Source organism: Montipora foliosa, chromosome 6 (assembly GCF_036669935.1).
Source record: "Montipora foliosa isolate CH-2021 chromosome 6, ASM3666993v2, whole genome shotgun sequence".
Lineage (NCBI taxonomy): Eukaryota > Metazoa > Cnidaria > Anthozoa > Scleractinia > Acroporidae > Montipora > Montipora foliosa.
In genome coordinates, this window is record NC_090874.1 from 61,139,207 (window position 1) to 61,157,121 (window position 17,915).

Consider the following 17,915-nt stretch of genomic DNA (forward strand, 5'->3'; position numbering starts at 1 on the left):
CACGAAACATTGTTGCACTAGGGCATGCGCGCTGGGTCCACTTGTTGCGTGCCAGGGGCCTGGAGTACATAAACATCGACGTGTTGCGTTGAAAATGTTGCATTTGATTGGCCAGCCCTTTCAAGACATGTCGCAACATCATGTATCAATGTTGCGAGATGTTGCTTTGAAGTGTTGCGAGCGTTTGGCCACGTCTTAATGGAATATTGTGAATCGTGCAAGGAATACAAAACCGCCTCGTTTTCCCTCCAAAAATGTAGCAGTAGCCCTTCTAAAGATGGATTATGCTGACATTCCATCGCAGATCGAGACTGGTGGGTCATAGACGTCTGCTTGTGTCCTTTTCTGTCCCTAATATTACGTAACCTTACCTAATCTACCTTACCTTGTTTCCAATTATCCCAACAAACTTCCTTGAAAGTATAGAAGATACAGTGGCACTGATAAACATAATGAGTGGCAGGTAAGCAATGGATTCCTGAAAACCGAAAAAAAAGCTACAATTGCAGTTTTACACTTAACTGTTTCCAATGAACACAGCGTTTTGATCTAGTATATAATATTTGCAAAATTTCACAATTTTGAAAAAAGATGTGGCACAGCTGGCCTTAAATTTTAGAAAGTTTCCTAAAAGCCGGCAAGCGATATTGCGCAAAGCAGATTGAAGAGCAGTCACTGGCGATATCGTATCTGACGTAAAAGATAGTTTCTTCTTCATGGCCACAAATTGACTCTTTTAGTTTTGGTTATAGAATGGCCTATTGATACAATCATTTGACATCTGTACATACCTTACTAAGACGAAGTCTGTAAATGAGGAAAAGCGGCAGATAAGAATAGGCGTGATTTTGTAAGGCCCTTGTACAGGAATATACGACGGCAACCTGAAGATAATATTATAAAAGGACAGGGGCATTGAGCTTCAGTGTTGCCTTGGGCTGTAATAAGAAGTGCTGTTAGTTGTTGTTGTATAAACCGTTTCATTTCTTTTAATGTTGATAATCACATGATTTAGAGTGCGGAATAAATAAGCACGAGTAATTGCTTTCAAAGACGGCGAAAAAAAATCGAGTGCGATTTGTAGTCTTTGAAAGAATTTACGAGTGTTCATGTAATCCAAGTTGCATACCCTGCGATTCTAGTGACCAAAAAAACATGAGGTAATATTTCGAATCCCAGTAGGTGCCCTATGATAATTATTTGATATTTATTCAGTATTAGTTTGCGCTCAGGTTGTGAACGTTTATCCGTTGATTTTATTCCACCTTCATACCAACTGACCAACAAGGTGTCATCTTTGAATTAATGGAGAGCTTTAGATTTTAGAATGAGAACGACTACGAGTTCGAGATTTTCTCATAAGGCAACAGTGAGCCCGCGCAAACCAGCGTCATTTTTGCTGGAAAAACGTGATCCCGCCGTCATTTTAGTACGAGATTTTGCAAAAATGTCGTCGAATCAAAACAAGACAACAACACGGTAGCAGTTTTGGCTTTTTTTTTTTTTATAGGCAAAAAGGCTCAGTTACCAGCAATAAGAATAACTGAGCAACCTATACTGCTAACAAAGAGTAAGATTAAGCGTACGGGTTATAAATTTCCTTAGCATTTCCGCTAAAAACGGGCAGTCAAAACTTGTACTCGTTCTCGTCCTCGTCGTAGAATATAAAAGTCCCTAATCACGCAGGTTGACACAGAAATTAAAAAAATATTTCAAATAATTTTCATCGGAATAGGGTCATTTATGGAAGAATCGCTCTTTTACTCTTCATGTTCTCTTGAGATGACTTGTGTAATTATTGCGTGATATATATGTTGATTGGCTCGCATGGAGGGCGAAGAACACGATAAGATCACTCCTAAACACATCAATGAATTGGAGCGGCCATTATGAAGGAGAGCACATGGTCAGAACATATACCACACGGCATCTTGGGTACCTACCAAATATGCATTATGGGCACTATGCGTAAATTATCAACATAATGATGCCCAGTTTCAGAATGGACATTCTGTAATTAAGATGCGGAAAATTAATGGAGGTAACATGTGAACTTCATTTGGATTTCACGGCAAAGAAATACATGTGACCTCAATCCTGTCTTTTCAATGTCTGTCAACCAATTACATCTATACTTACCATGTATAAGCGCGGATCAATGAGCCACTTTCGTATAGTCCTCTTTGCGTGTTTTCGTGATGGAAGAGCGGCTTCACTGTCGCGTGAAATAATAAAAGGCTTGCTGTTTGCCTTAGTCTCGGATAAAGAAACGCCCTTGGTTTCCAGTGAAACAGCTGGGAGGTTGATGGGTGCTGGAACTTTGTCGACGTTTTTGTCATTCGAAACAACGCTTGAATTAAGCTCCATTATACTACCAGAGAAACCTCTGTTGTCAACACCATCGCAGTAAACATTGCTTGGTGAAAGATTTTCTTCCGGAACATCATCCTTCTTCGGCAACGCTGGCTCCTCTTCCCTTTGGTCTCTCATGGTTGTCCATCGGATCCCATCGGAGAAACTAACACGAGAAGTTTTGCGCGACGGGAAACTCGAATCTCTGTTTTGGTCGCTTTTGCCATTCGAATCAGCATCTGAACTCAATTTCATTGCACTACCAGAAAAGCCTCTATTGTCAACAACAGTGCTGTTAACATTGTTTGATATCGATGAAAGATTTTCTTTCGGAGCATCGTCTTTCTTTGTTGTCGCTGACTCTTCCTTCTGGTCACTGATAGGGGTGCATCGGATCCTATCGCAGAAACTAACACGAGAAGTTTTGCGCGATGGACAGTCCCGCTCTTTGGTTGTTTCAGTATTTAATTCTGTAATGCAACAAAGAAGACTCGTAACAAAGAAAATTGTTTCGTCTCATAGCCGGTCATAGTAGCATGCATTTGCCTCATCTCTGTTCTCTGCTTTAAAAACTGCTTAGCCTGATGTATTTTAAATCATTTTAACAATCCTGTTGCTATAGCGCAGGATTATTATCCAGGCAAAGAGTTGCCGATTACGAGTCCCGTACGGTCAATAAATAGGAGAGAGACTTCCATGATTTGTCCTAAACCTCCTTCTTCAATTGAAAACAAAGTTCTAGTGGACTTATCTCTGTATGTGTCGGCTGCTTTCATAATAAGGTGGCTCAAACTAGTTTCAACAATTCCGAGTGAATGCTTATTGGAACGATTCATTCTACAACACTGTTTCGCGTAAAGACAATGTCATGGTGTCAATTGAAACACCAATCATTGCTTAACAAGATTAGCAGGCTAAGATAAAACTTTCGGTGAAGTTCTTAGGAGTTGATTCATAGCTACCTTTTTTGCAGCTAGAAAATTTGGTGGCTGTGAACTCGCTGAGGGCCAGGAAATTTTTTTTTAACGAGAGTTTAAGTTTCATCTTTAAAGTTAGCCAGCTAATCACTATCCACCAATGAAAATTGAAGGTCACCGAGCTCATGTTCTTCCTTATATGAGTGTATAAAGGCAAAATATGGGGTGTTCTAGATGGCTTTTTTGTGTCCATGGTGACCTATTACGTCACATTAATAAGTGCATATTCAACTTGTTAATTAAGGAATTATTGGTGTTTCATATGGTGTGATAACCTTGCCGCTACTTAAAATAGCGTTGCACAGTTAATCGCTCTTACTAATAAGACATCCTCCCAGGATTGTTGAAACTGACAAGAGCCACCTTAAATGAGATATTAAAAATAGGTTGACCAATAATAAACCCAATAAAGCTGAAAGAGCTTATCTTGAAACTGCTTTCAAAACGAGGGCAAAAGTTTGAGTGACTTGAAGAACCAGATCTGTTCTGTTAAAGAAAACAAATTCACAGCCTGGGTTGTATAGCTCACCAAGACAAACAAACGTTGAATGATGAAAGTTTTTAAACTTATTTAACTTTCTTTAAAACTTTCTTTTTCAAACTTCACGATTTACTTTGTCCAACAAGCTCTTTCCAGCTGAACTGTTTGTGACTTTCTTGAAAAAAAATGTAGTATTTTTTTTTTTTACAATTAAACACCCAACCTGTTGCAAGACGGGCCATCAATTCTCCACGAGCGTCCGACGGAATGAAAGATGTTAGACTCTAAGAAGGAAGGAAATGCAATTCACAATAGGAATTAATCAATAAACCAAGTTTACCACTCTCGTTACCCTGCTTTCTCAAAAAATAACCACATCACAAACAAAGGTTCAGTTTTGGTAATGACCAAGTTTAAGTGTCCATTGTTTCAGTTATAGATTTCTTTAGGATTCAACAAATCAAACATCGGTTTTAAAAAGAGCAAATAGAAGACAAGACAACGATCGCAATATGACATGGCAAATCAAAAGACTAAGGCATCATCCTGAAGATTTTAAAAGTGGGCAACCATGGGTTGAGGCCAGAGCTTTCACTACGCCATGGATCGTGCTCTTATTACCTTAAAGAGCTGATTATTTTCTTCAGGTAATCCGTACATACGCGTCCTGCTTCACTAACTAGCTAGGCGAGAAAACGGACTCAGTGAAATGTTGCAATGGGCTTTCAAGCTAAATTTAAAACAGAGTAGCGTATAGACTAGGCCCAAACTTACCGCGAAATTTGCCGCCTGTAAGGTCGATAATTTCCTCAAGGGGATGTCGGGATTCGCGTTCGTGCAAAGAGGCTCTTTAGTTCCAACATGAAATATCATAGCAAGCAAAAGCCCTAGTCCTACCAATATTACAGTCATTACCTAAAAAATAAGGGATATAAGTGTTTATTAAATTCTCAACCTCGGATGATGCATTTCGCGTGTTCTGATTGGCCCAGTGGTTAGGGCGCTTGCCTTGAGATCCGGAGTTCCCGGATTCAAGTCTCGTTCTGACCACTCGTTGAATTTGATCTCGGTTATCAGCTTATATACCTTAGTTTGACCTTACATGGTAAATTGATTGCGCTAAACGTTGCTAAGCTTGTTTTTTTTTTTTTCCGCCGGAAAGCGAAATTTCTCTCTGAATAAAGCCAGAAAAGAAAAAAAAAAAGTGGAAAGTTTGGATCAATTCCGACGTCTAGAGGTACGCGAAAAGTCAAGAAATGTTTTTTTGTGATGAGCCTACGTTTGTCTGACATCAAGGTATTACACATCGCATCTTCATCAAGTTTTCTCGATTTCGCTCGGATTTTCTCCCTTTTTTCGCTCGTATCTCGTACTTCCAAATTTTTGGAGTTTAAGGAATTTAATAAAACAATTATTCCATTGGCGTTTGTTGGATATGAGACTGGTTATAGCCAACGAGGCGCGTACGCGCCTCGTTGGCTATTTACCATCTCATATCCAACACGCGCTCATGGAATAATTGTTAAATAAACTTGAATACCGGGGAATGCCTGTCCCGGTTTCTGACTATTTGATAAATTAAAACAACGCCGAACAACAACCCAAATCTTAAACAATACCAGTTGCAAAGCTACTTACCGGTTGCTTTCAAGACCTTTTCAAGGACGTATCTATCCTAGACCATGTGTAAGAAATTTAGACTAATGGCTTAAAGATAAATGATCGGTTTTAAATTTTAAGCTGTCATTGGGCAAACAAAGTCGGTTGCAGAAATACGAAATACCCACCAAACAAAGTAAACAGTTTGGCCAGTTTCAAAAGTGGTAGAAACTCCTGATATCAGCCATTCAAAGCTCAAAGCAAATGCGAACTAACGGATATTTCCTAGCACTGTACCTAAACAAGGAAGTACGTTCGTTTTTTAACAGAGTTAACTGGTTAGAGTGTAATGCGAAGTGCTAGGTTTCTACCCCATATTAACCATGTGAGCGTCAGCCCTACGAATGGAAATGGCCCACACAAGGACAGAGAAAAACTCTGACCAGGGTTCCACCCTGGTCAACGTTTTTCTCTGTCCTTGTGTGGGCCCATTTCCATTAGCAGGGCTACCGCTCACACAGCACTTCACATTACACTCCAATCAGTCAAGTCTGTTCAAATATAATTGCTACACCGCCAATGTTTGCAAAAACGCAATCCTGTCTTGTACGTTCTTTTTTGCCGATTGACTAAGTTTTTAAACAGAGTTAACTGAATAGAGTGTAATGTGAAGTGCTAGATTTCAATCCCATATGAACCAAGTGAGCGTTAGCCCTACTGATGGAAATGGGCCCACACAAGGACAGAGAAAAACTCTGACCAGGGTGGGAATTGATCCCACGACCTTCGGGTTAGATCTCCGCCGCTCTACCGACTGAGCTACAAGGTCAGACGGGAGCAGGCCGTGGGAACTGACTAAGTTTTTAAGCCTATCAGAACGCGTAGTTATGCCAACCATAACAACCCGAAATTTATTGCGACACTGAAACAAGAAAAGATCAAACCGCACAAAAACCGACAAACCGATCTCAAAGAAGACCGTCAAAACCGAAAACCCCAACGCCCACTCGCCCCCTTCTGTGTAAACTCTGACCGCGATGGTATGGAAACATTCGTATTGTTGAGGCAATCTCCCTCAACCATTATAACGTTAATAAAATGTCCATAGTTTCAATAAAGTATGATATAAAAATAAACACCAAGTACTTTACCATGAAATCCTTGGAACTATTTTCAGAAATTTGATTTTTGGAGTCCAGGCCAAATATTACCCAAGCCACAGCACAGGTCGAGATACCACTCAAGTAGGTAAAAGCAGTCCTAAAATGGGAAATAGCATGTTTAATTACCACCTTAAAATTTGTGGTTTGAACATTATTATGACTATCAAGTGTAGGAAGCGGACTCTGAAGAAAAAAGAGGAAAGGGAGTCTTAAAACTAAACTGAGATAATCTTAGTTTCAATTAATCTACTTTAAATGCATTGAATGAATTCCCTATCACTGCTATTCCTCCTTCTTTTACTCGAAAGAATCGTAACTTGATATTTGTGATATCCTTCATTGAGAGTAAACCTTTTCGTCAAATATTATTGAATCTTAAGATTATCAGCAATCAATTAACTAGAATCTCAATGTACTTCACTGTAGTACCTCACATCTTTACAACAGAAATATTCAGTCGCTCTTGTTTTAAATATTAATTATTTCCTTTCGTAATCTTTGTCATTGTAAATATAAGAATTAATTATTTTATCTTTGCTCCACCCAACTCGACAAGACTTACTATTAAAATTTGGGTGGACAAACTTTTCATTGTAACTAGTATTGTATGAAATAAACGTTGTCGTTGTTGTTGTTGTCCTAGAGGATGATAGAAAAGTGCATGGATGATTTGTTGCACTGGGGAGCCGCACTGCACCCATGCGCATGCGCAGGCAGTGCGGCCCAGTTGTAAGGGCGCTTGCCTTTACGGTTCAAGACCCGCTCTGACCACTCGTTGACTTTGATCGTTGTGCTCCCTAGTTCAACTTCTCGGTACTTGTAAATAGCCAGCTGGTTTGCCACCGGCCAGTTTGGATTTTGAACTATTGTTATTGTTCTGTTCTTTTGTTTCGTTGATTGTATTTCAATGGCCTTGAAAAGCCCCTATGGGGAGTGGACAATGAAGTTTGCATGCAAGTCTCTATATACAAACAGGATGTCTTAACAATGTGACATTGGCTTGAATTGCGAATGGCTCGTATATAAAGGACAAGGATTATGTACAAACCTCCATGCGCTCAATTCTACTGCTTCCATTTGATTTTTCGCAATGAACGGAATAAGAGACAAATGGGAAATATCCAATAAGCTGCCGGCGACACCCAAAATGACGTTCAATATTCCAAAGTATATCAGCAACCGCTCTTGTCCATTGTCACGTTGAAAAAGGTAGCAAGGAGTGAAAAACAGCGGGACGAATACTGCTTCCAAAATCGTCGCACACAAATGCCAAGACTTTCTTTTTCCAAGCTTTCGGGACAGAAATGGAACGCGGATTCTGTCCAACAAGATCGCACAAACGGGCGACATGACAGTGTGAACCAACTGTTTTTCAAGAATCAACCAGCCGGAATTTGTGGCAGAGAGATCAAGCACGTTCATAAAGAAGACAAGGCGGAAAGAGAAGAGAAGTTGTCGAGTGATGTCATTGATGGCGTGGCCCAATCCACAAGCAAAACGTTGAAAGAAGGGTGTGCGAGACTCTGCCGGTGACTCGCTTAAATCATAAGATCTATGATGCAGATACAGTGCATTCATTGAAAAAACCTGAAAAAAGTGATTGTCAGTTATTTTTTGCAGCTAGTCATGTGGATGGAAGGCTGAAAGGTTGTGTAAACAATAAGAGGTTAACCTGTTCTGGAAGATTCTTAGTTCATAGATCTCCATTTGTAAAAATCCCTTTGCATTGGTCATGTCATCCCCTAACTTCACTGGTTGTGCTCTCGAGTAATAAAGTATAAACAAATAGACCGTTGTCATGGCCTTAACACGTAATCCAAAGTTTAATATAGCTTGATGACGTCTGATGAAAGAGGTTATTCTTGACCTTCTCAAAACGAAGGTTTTACATAAAAACCAAGAATGAAAATCAGCGATTGTAGGTTAGAATGACGTTACGATCACTCACTCACCATTTTCAAATCGTGAAACTAGAGTCGGATATAATACTTGCTTGTCAACAATTAAAAATGAAATGCAATATGCATGGAATGTACCTAGTGTCCTTTAGGTGAATAGTTTCGCAATGATTGAGTCAGATTGACTGTTCAGTTTACCGGTTTCTTGTCTTTGGTAAAAAGCATTGCCTCTCGTAAATTAGGCATTCCAGCTTCCCACAGCATTTCACACCATCGAACGTCATTCTAACCTACTATCGCTGATTTTTATTATTAATTTTATATCCATCTCTACGAACATCTCTATACACAGGTACACACGTACGTACGGCGTGGTATGATTTGGTGTGTTGCGAAGGCTGTGTAGAGTCGATATGTTATTCAAAGATTTCATGGGTAGTTTTTAATTTCAGGTATGTTTACTTAGTTTACTTAGAAAAAAAAATAAACGCGTGGCTTATGAATTATACCAAGTTCTCTGTCTGCGATCGACGTTGATGTTCAAGCCAGTAACCCAACTTTTACTTTGTTCAGATGATAGTTGATTTTGGCGAGGGATCTATATTATCCCGTAGAATATACAGGAACTGCGCAAAGGAATTGGTGGGCGATCAAAACTAATAAAAGAAGGACATGCCATGCAATGTAAGAGATTTTATGTGACAATTATCTCGATGCAATCTGCATCCTTAACAAAGGCTCTTGACCATCTATTGTCGGTCTTATCAACTGTGTTGTCCTTTTACCTGATCCTTGAAGCTACCAGCGCAAAAAATCACTGATTAGTAGAGGGACGAGAGTAAAGCGTACAATTTCTGCTTTTATTAACAGCTTCAGAGTGCCTTTGCTGCAACTGAAACAATAGCGAGTCATTTTGCTGTTCGAGTAGAATCAACGAAGAGCCGTTTTCATGCAGATACATCATTCAAATTCATATGCACAAACTGCAGTCTGGCAGAGACTACAAGAGCTTTGAAAGACTTGAATGCACGGATATGTCGCAATTGAAGTTCAAGTACGATTAGACCTTTCTCTAAACAGATTAATTTTGAGGCTTATTACTGCTCGAGAATCCAGTCTGTGAAAAGGAACTTAAGGGTCTTTTTTTTTTTGTTATCCGATAGGTTTCCGATACATTCATTCCAAGGTCAATTTTAGTTTAACGAATCAATTAATTTGACTGTTTCGATCCGGAGTCCGGTCTATGATTACACGAGAGCTACAAACTGATAAGAAAAAAGTCAAAAAAGACAAGGAGCTAATTTGACTAGCAGTGCTTCAAAAGCCCTGCCCGTTTATATTACCGGCAATTCATCTTGAACAAGTGTACCTCTTAAATTCTTTCCTTGCTTGTACATGTACTAAGAAACCCCTGAATTCGGAATGGTTTTAAAAACGTATAAAGCGTTTAGAAAAAAACGTTTCTTGCCAGTTTCGGTTACCCCGTAACAGGGGAAACATGCATTAATTAAAACAGGTGTTAATTAATGCTTCTAAAATATCAGCTGACTTACCATTGTGAATCAACTGAATCAACGGCGACTTTTCAATGAAAGATTTCCAACCAATTTAGTATAATGACCGGTTGAGCGTTAACGACTTCTGTGAGTCAAAAGTGCGATAAGCCAGATTTTATATGGAGCGACATTTGCGCAAAAACCGGATCGAACAATGATTGCGTGCGCACAGCCGTCGAATGCAGGAAATGGAGGTTAATTATGAAGGTCACAAGAGCCAGCAAAGCGCTATTGTTCTCCAACTGCTTCGTCAACGGCTCTCAATGCCTCTTTTTTTATTGTGGGAGATCATCTCATTTACCCTAGGACTTTCAGGGGGCTCAGTAAAAGATCATTTGGCCCGCTCTCGTGTGGTATGAATATGTTCCTTAGAAATGCGTAAAGACGTCAAGTCCATATGCAATGTACACCGAATGTTTGCTGTGACCGTAGTTCTTGTAACGTCATGGATCATGAGCTCGCGTGCGCAAAATCTGGGGTTTATCATTTGGTACACTTTTTTGGTACTCGTCTTGTTTTGTTTGTGTTTGTGAGCAGTATATACAAATGAAGGGAAATGAAATGTAAAACTGTAGTCTAAACAGGACAATTAACTCAAATACTTTGGAACGTTTTTTAACATAACTATGTGGTTTTCTTAGATACACTGAAGGAACTCAGTTTGTAGTACAACACATTTTAAGAACGTTAAGAATAAAAATTAGCTATCATTTGGTTAGAATTAGGTTTTGATGACTCTCACTTATCATTTTTCAAATTCGTCAAGTCCGATTTCATTATGTAAAAAAATTCTTTTGAAAAACTTGTGAAAAAGGAATGCAATGTGCATGGAATGCACGTGAGTATTAATTCAGTAAATAGTTTAGATTCAGTTTAGGTTTCTTGCCTTTGATAAGAAAGGCATTTCGTAAATTTGTCTTTCCAGCTTTATTCGATTGTGAATTTAGGTAACTTTTTGTGGCATTAGGACACACACGGCCAATCAGGCTCTCGTTGGAATATTAATAACAAAAGGGGACTTCACCAGAAACATCGCTATGAGTTTTTCCAGGCTAACAGCTCGACTTATAAGGTCTAATTTACAGTAATTGGATGATATTGATTCGTGATCATAACTGTGACTTTGTCCTTGAGTTTATTTTTGTCGACATTCCTTGGCATCCGTTGCTCTTTCTTAAACTTAAACTCTTTTATTATTTTTTTTATAGCATAGGAATCTACTTTGTGAGAATATCGAGGCTAAAATTTGCGAAAATTTAAGAAAATTCTGAGGATTTGAAAAAGAGTATAATTTTGTGCGGTGCAAGCTTGTAAATAAAATACAATTTTATGCTTTAAACCGCACTCAGAATGCTTTAGGGATGCCTTTTTGTCAAAGCCAAAATGATCAAGTTAGTGTCGTCTGAAGCGTCATCTGCAAAGAAAAGCGACGGAGCACGTAGAACCAAACCACCAATACATTCAAAAACGGAAACTGTCATACGCTGTAATCTAAGAATACATTTCAACCTAAAATGTTTAAAATTGGCAGAAAAGTAAGGAATATTCAGCCTGGGTCGGGAAACAATATTCTTATTAAAAAAGTGCATTACTAATCAGTCGATTTGGGTCATTTGGTGAAATAGAAAAGGAAACGAAATAAAAAAATAAAAAAACAAACAAAACACGTGTCTCACGTATTTATGTCGTCCCCCCTCACCAGCGTTTCGTCAAGCCAGCATGCGCAGTGCGTAGCGAAGACTCGAGGTACGTGGAATCGCTCTCTGTTACAACAGAAATGAAGAAATCGGTAATCATCTTGGGCGTGAGTCAACTTGTTACGGAAAGTAATTTTGGTCGTTCTTTTTCTTCCAACCTCGCACAACTCCGATTTCAAGACTATTTAATTACATCAATGGATGTAGATCATGCTTTTGAAATACCGTGGGTTTTTGTTATTTTTATTTTTATTACGCAATTACTTTATATTCATCTCACGCACACCAACAAGGATGTATTTAAACATTTTGACTTGAAAAGGGATAACTATTGACACCACCCATCTCATTCATTGATATGAATATATTCGACATCCGTTACCTGTTTACTTTCGTTGCCAATTGCGTCATAACATCGTTCGGCTCTAAGGTAGACAAAGATATTGACTGATATAACCTTCTCAGTCTGTGTTTTCTCGTCGCTAAAAACCAGAATTCACAGTGACTGCCTGGCACTAATAAATTGTTACTTTCTTTGTGAACCTTTGTAATTTTGACAATTGCAATGTAAGGTCAGACTTGAATGGTTTGGTCTCACGCCTTGCGACCAAACCCATCGATTGCACACATCATGGTCAGTTTCTCGCGCTTGATTCACATATCCGGATGGCTTGCTCTTAAAACAAATTAAGCACAAAAATACAATTCAATTTCGCCGAAAATATCCCGATAAATGGCGCTTAATGTCGAGTTCAACTCGTAACTGTATCACGGAAAGCGCTAAGATTCAGCCGTTGCAAAACGGAGTCGGAAAATCTTCTGAAATAGTTGGAAGTCGCCGGAGCGTTTTTAGAAATCCCCCTCACGAGGAGAAGTAATTCTCACGCATTTGACTCGAAAAAATGGCAGGTATAGAATAGTTTAACAAAATTGAAAGAGCTAGTGTTAGACCAGTGGGATTAACTTTCGAAAAGTGAAGGTCCTCATAAGTGTTTTTCAAGCTTCCCCTTCCTGGTATCTAATTTTTGTAAAATAGCGGTGCGCGAGACAGCAGCTTTTTTTATGAAGGCTACTAGGCCATCTTTGACAATGAATAAAACAAAACCTTGCGGAAAATTGTTCTGAATAAAGGATTCATTGGTTATTTCCTCTGTTCATGAGAGCTTTTCATTGCGGTTAATTACGTGCTATATTTTTAATCGCGTATAAACATGAACTGCATGGCCAGTCGCAAACGTGCTTTTTGTTAAGGCCGCAGTTTCCGTTTCCGTTTTGGAAACAAGCCTACTTCGCAAACAGCATCGTAGCCCAAGTTTACGATCAATACATTCCGGCTGAAACATTCCTAAGATCCTTTGACGTTCTTTAATTGTCATCATATATTTAGACCTACGTGGATATCGAATTGAGTTAATTAGTTTCTAACCTTCATTTGCTTCAAATATTAGGGTGGATGCCAAACGTTTCGGAAAGAAATACAGCTACAAAAACATACTCGGGGCTTGCGCAATAGCCTTCAGCATGCGTAGTTAATTGCGTTGATGGCGCATGCTACGTTTGACTAAGTTGCTTTTGCTGCATCTTGGACATATAATAATTATTACGTGAGCCCAATGAGAAGCATATATCTGATTCAGTTTTTGCACCGATTTCCCGCCAATTTCCCCACATTACCTGCAAAGAATCTTTTTTTTCAAAAATTTCTCTCAGGTAAAATAACCAATTATTTGACAAAAATAAGTAGGAATTTAATGCAAAAGCATTAGTTCTATGCTGTTTTTATTATACATATATATATTTTTTCTTTTTTTTTTAATAAGGTTTTAACAATTTATTTTTACAGTTGGTGCAAATTTGTCGACCTACTAAAGAAAAGATTTCCCAAATATATATATGAGGCAACATAGTTGACACGGAGATGGAACAAGAAAGCGGAAACCAACACCGAGATGGCCATCGTCATATTTCCGAAAATATGACAATGATCTCAAAAACAGGATTAAGCTATAAAATAGAAATGCCAAGGGATTACCGTCTTAAAGATTTAAGAATTTTTCAGCAAAAATATAAAATTACATGAATTCAATTGATATAAAGTTCAAAATTAAAAGCCTGTAGCTAGGTGCGGTGAAGTTTAGCAATAAGTTTCACAAGTTCACTGATTGGACATTACGTTTGAGGGAGTTTCTGATTGGATAATTGGTGGAAAAACTGGTTTTCAACAAATGTTACGACAAGCAGCGTTGCGTGACTTCGGCCCGAGAGAGAAAAAAAGGACATTATTCTCCGAGGGTTATAAAGGAGTAAAAATTGGAGTTGGAATTGAACTGATTTTTCGGTGAAAATGATGGGGTTTGATCATGCACTGGGAACTGGGATTTTGTCACTGGGAATGGGAGATAAAGAGTCCTTGGTGCGAATAGGATTTTCATTATCAGAGATTATCAGGTATTAATTCTGCTAAAAATTCCTGATATGAGATATTTCATGCGGTGTTGCGTTTCTAGCGACTGCAATGTGAGAGTGAGGACCTTCCTGCTGCTAACGGATTTGTTTTTGAACCTCAAAGTTCCCTACCTACAACATCCCTACCTCTAATACGGCTTCACTAGCACGAATCGACTTCCCTAAACCCACTGCAACCAATGCAATCACTCCAAAAGAAGAAGCTCAGATGAGGTATTGGGAAAGGCGCCATGATAAAGTGTTTAGCACAGGAACTGAAACGCCCTTGAATGTACCCTACCGATTTCCAAGACCCTCTCCCTAGCGATTGTTGCGGCAAAGACTCCGAGGAAGATACTGGTGAGGGAACTTATGTTGATGAAGGTGACGTAAAGAAATGGCAGACTGCACCATTTAGAATTCTTTCATGTACGAGGTGATAGCCAGTAGGCCTTTTTCCGCGGCCACTTGGGTAAGCAATCCCACGCAGCTACAGATTATACCTCGCACTATCTTTTTTGCCTCCGTTCTCCAGTAATCTCAAACATGTTTCTTTTTGCATCATACAACATATCGATGATGAATGATATATGAAATGGAACATATATGAACTGCGGATATGAAATCGAGTGAAGCTATGATCCTCGCAGTTATGAACGCAATTTTTGCAATTGCGTAAAGAAGCCTGAAAAATTCAAGACTTCAACGGGGTTTGAACCCGTGACCTCGCGATACCGGTGCGACGCTCTAACCAACTGAGCTATGAAGCCACTGACGTTGGGAGCTGGTCATTTGCGGGTTCCAATGGTTAGAGCGTCGCACCGGTATCGCGATGTCACGGGTTCAAACCCGGTTGAAGTCCTGAATTTTTAAGGCTTCTTACAATTGCAAAAATTGCCTTCATAACTGCGAGGATCATAGCTTCACTTGATACAACATATCGATGCTTTAAAATTATATCAGTTTTCCCTAGCAATGATATATCCGTTGGGATTTTGTAGGAGGGACCGGGATTTCTATGAAAACTTGCCACTCGGACGTACTGGGATTTCGTCCAAATTCGGACTGGGAAATGGAATTGCCCCATCACAGTAACCGCACAGTAACAGCACCGTAAGGCCTTGCTTGACTTCTGTCCGTTCTTCAGGCTCCAAACATATTTGCTAACTATAAGTTCTTTTGCATGTTTGTAACGTTCGTTCTTGAATGAACATGTGGTTTCTGTATCTTTGTTTAAATGTCGTGTCACATTGTCCGATGTATGTTTCCTTGGCAGTTGCTGCGGATATCTGTGCTTGAGATATTATAGCCCGTTCGTTACAGTTTCCATCCATGGGGCAGGTGTTGGATAAATAAGTGAAATACGCCATCAAATGGGGCAAAGTAAAGGAAGCGAAATCGTATTCAAACGTCAACAAGAATTATAATTTATGCTTGTGGGAGAAATACTTCATGATCTGTAAACCAGAAATGTCCACGCTGGACATGAATAGAAATTAATTAGTCTCAGGTTGCAGGCATTCAAGGAAATTTCTACTAAAAACTGCCTTAATATGATAATTAGATTTTCCCGCAAACGTGGCATGACCTTTGTAAGCATCACTAGGGACTTTAAGCAAATCGTTAATTAAGGGCGACCCCTGCTACGGAAACTGGAAGTAATATTTCCTCAAGTTGACGCATTGCGCATGCTTCGAAATGACATTAGAGAGTGATAGCATTGACAACGAGTACGAGTACGAGAACGAGTCCATCTCGTACTCGTACTCGTTGTCGTTCTTGTAAAAAATGTGTAAGCAGGACATACCAGTACGACTTCACGAAAAAAATATTTTGGGATAGTATTGTCATTTTAGGCGCCATTTTCAAATGATTTGCTAGCCCTTGCGTCCTGTGAGTTCAGTGCTGTTGCAAAGTTTTTCTCGGTAAATGCTGGTATGGCTCTCAAAAGGATCCAGGAGTGCATTTTGTTAAGCTACACTCAAGATCTGCTAGATGACAACGAATTCTGCCTCCTTTACGATGCGAATTACGCTAACTACCCTGTATTTGATCACGGGCAATATACCAGGTTTACACTCGATGCAGTCTCTGAAGAAGAGTGTTTGAGCAGCTTTCGTTTCAGACAACTGGACATTCCTTACCTTGCACGTGACAAGTTTTGCGTCTACCTGAGAAGTTAATTTGCCCTAATCGAACTGCAGCATTGACAGAGGAGGCTTTATGTATTCTTCTCAGACCATTCGCTTACCCTTGTCGATATGTAGACATGATGCCTCAGTTTGGGAGATCATCGCAAGAGTTGAGTCTGATCGCAAATAAAGTGATGGATGAAATTTACGAAACGCACGGCCACTTGCTGACAGCCATCGATCATCCATGGCTAACGAGAGGTAAACTAAGAGAAATGGCTGATGCTGTCCATGAAGTAGGAGCCGCACTTCCAAACTGCTGGGGATTTTTAGACGGCACGGTAAATATCAGAAAAAAATGTTTTTACACCGCATCCCGTTCCTGCAACCCGCCCTTCCTAACCCCCCGCACCAGAAAATTTAGCTGCTTGTCTCCACATTTATTTCAATCATAGGAAACCTGACAGCAGGTGACATTGTATATACACCGGGTTGTCCCTTCCTCCACCCTTAGCTGGAATGGTGTTAAATCAGTCAATCTGAAAAGTGAAAGTTTAACATCCCTTTTTTTCTCTAATTTAGGTTAGGCCTGTTTGTAGACCAGGCAAGGCCAGCGCATACTATACAATGGCCATAAGAGAGTCCATGGCATCAAATTTGAGCAAGTACTTGCTGCAAATGGCATTATAGTTCGAATGTATGGACCTGTTGGTAAGATAACAAAGTTTATGTACTACAGCATACTGTTCAAACCAAAACTAGATGCCAAGGCATGGACAGATAAGGATTCTAGACTACACTTTACCGTAGTCCCCATTGTAGCAAGGGCTTACCAATTTCACTGAAATTGCATAAGTTAAGTTTTGGTCAAAGGGTTATACACTATATTTCTGGGCTAGAAATAAAACAGCATTTGCTCATTCACACAGAGGGCAAGAAACACGATGCAGGAGTGCTTAGAATGTCAGGCTTGTACCAAGACCGGGAGAGGCACTCGTGGGCACCTGATGGCACACCTTTGTGCCTTTATGGCGACACTGCATACCCCTTAAGAGTACACCTGCAAACTGGGTTCAAAGGCGCAAACCTCACTCCAGATCAAGAACAGTTCAACAAATCTATGTCTGATGTCAGAACCTCTGTAGAGTGGACATTTGGTGAAATTGTCAAAGACTGGGCATTCTTAGACTTCAAAAAGAATCTCAAACTATGCCTTAGTGCTGTAGGGAAAATGTATTTAGCTGGGACTTTGCTAAGAAATGCTGTAACATGTTGTTATGGCAGCCAAGTATATGAGTTTTTTGACCTTGCGCCCCCTACTTTGAATGAATATTTTCATTAAAACATGAGTACTTATGGGTTTAACGTTTTTTATTACTGTCCTGGAAACTCAAACTTGTGACTGACATCAAGATAACAAGATAACACTGGAACACCCTTATGAACCTGCCTTAATGGCAAAAATATTTGGTAGGAAAATGTGAACAGCCATAAAACTTAAATAGAAAACAAGCTGTTAACACAGTAGAACATGAATAAAACTGCCTCCTGTTTGTGGATCTCTGTCTTGAACATGCAGTGGAAACAAACAGCATTTTTTTTAAATGAGACCAAA

General features: G+C 39.5%; 1 protein-coding gene and 1 non-coding gene across 2 annotated transcripts in view; both read right to left on the reverse strand.

The window, feature by feature from the left end:
• LOC138008037 (major facilitator superfamily domain-containing protein 12-like) overlaps positions 1–11,897 on the reverse strand; it is a 19,459-nt gene extending 7,562 nt beyond the window's left edge. The window contains exons 1-8 of the mRNA XM_068855212.1: positions 11,726–11,897; positions 7,621–8,159; positions 6,561–6,669; positions 4,585–4,725; positions 4,034–4,094; positions 2,140–2,822; positions 792–884; positions 386–478 (exon numbers count right to left, since the gene is read on the reverse strand). Coding sequence (XP_068711313.1) covers positions 386–478; positions 792–884; positions 2,140–2,822; positions 4,034–4,094; positions 4,585–4,725; positions 6,561–6,669; positions 7,621–8,150 — 1,710 coding nt within the window. The 5' untranslated portion in view covers positions 8,151–8,159; positions 11,726–11,897. The remainder of the gene's footprint in view (positions 1–385; positions 479–791; positions 885–2,139; positions 2,823–4,033; positions 4,095–4,584; positions 4,726–6,560; positions 6,670–7,620; positions 8,160–11,725) is intronic.
• A 2,968-nt stretch (positions 11,898–14,865) lies between these two features.
• Positions 14,866–14,938, reverse strand: Trnat-ggu (transfer RNA threonine (anticodon GGU)). The gene has a single exon. It is a non-coding gene; the product is annotated as a tRNA-Thr (tRNA).
• Between the last annotated feature and the right edge of the window lie 2,977 nt (positions 14,939–17,915).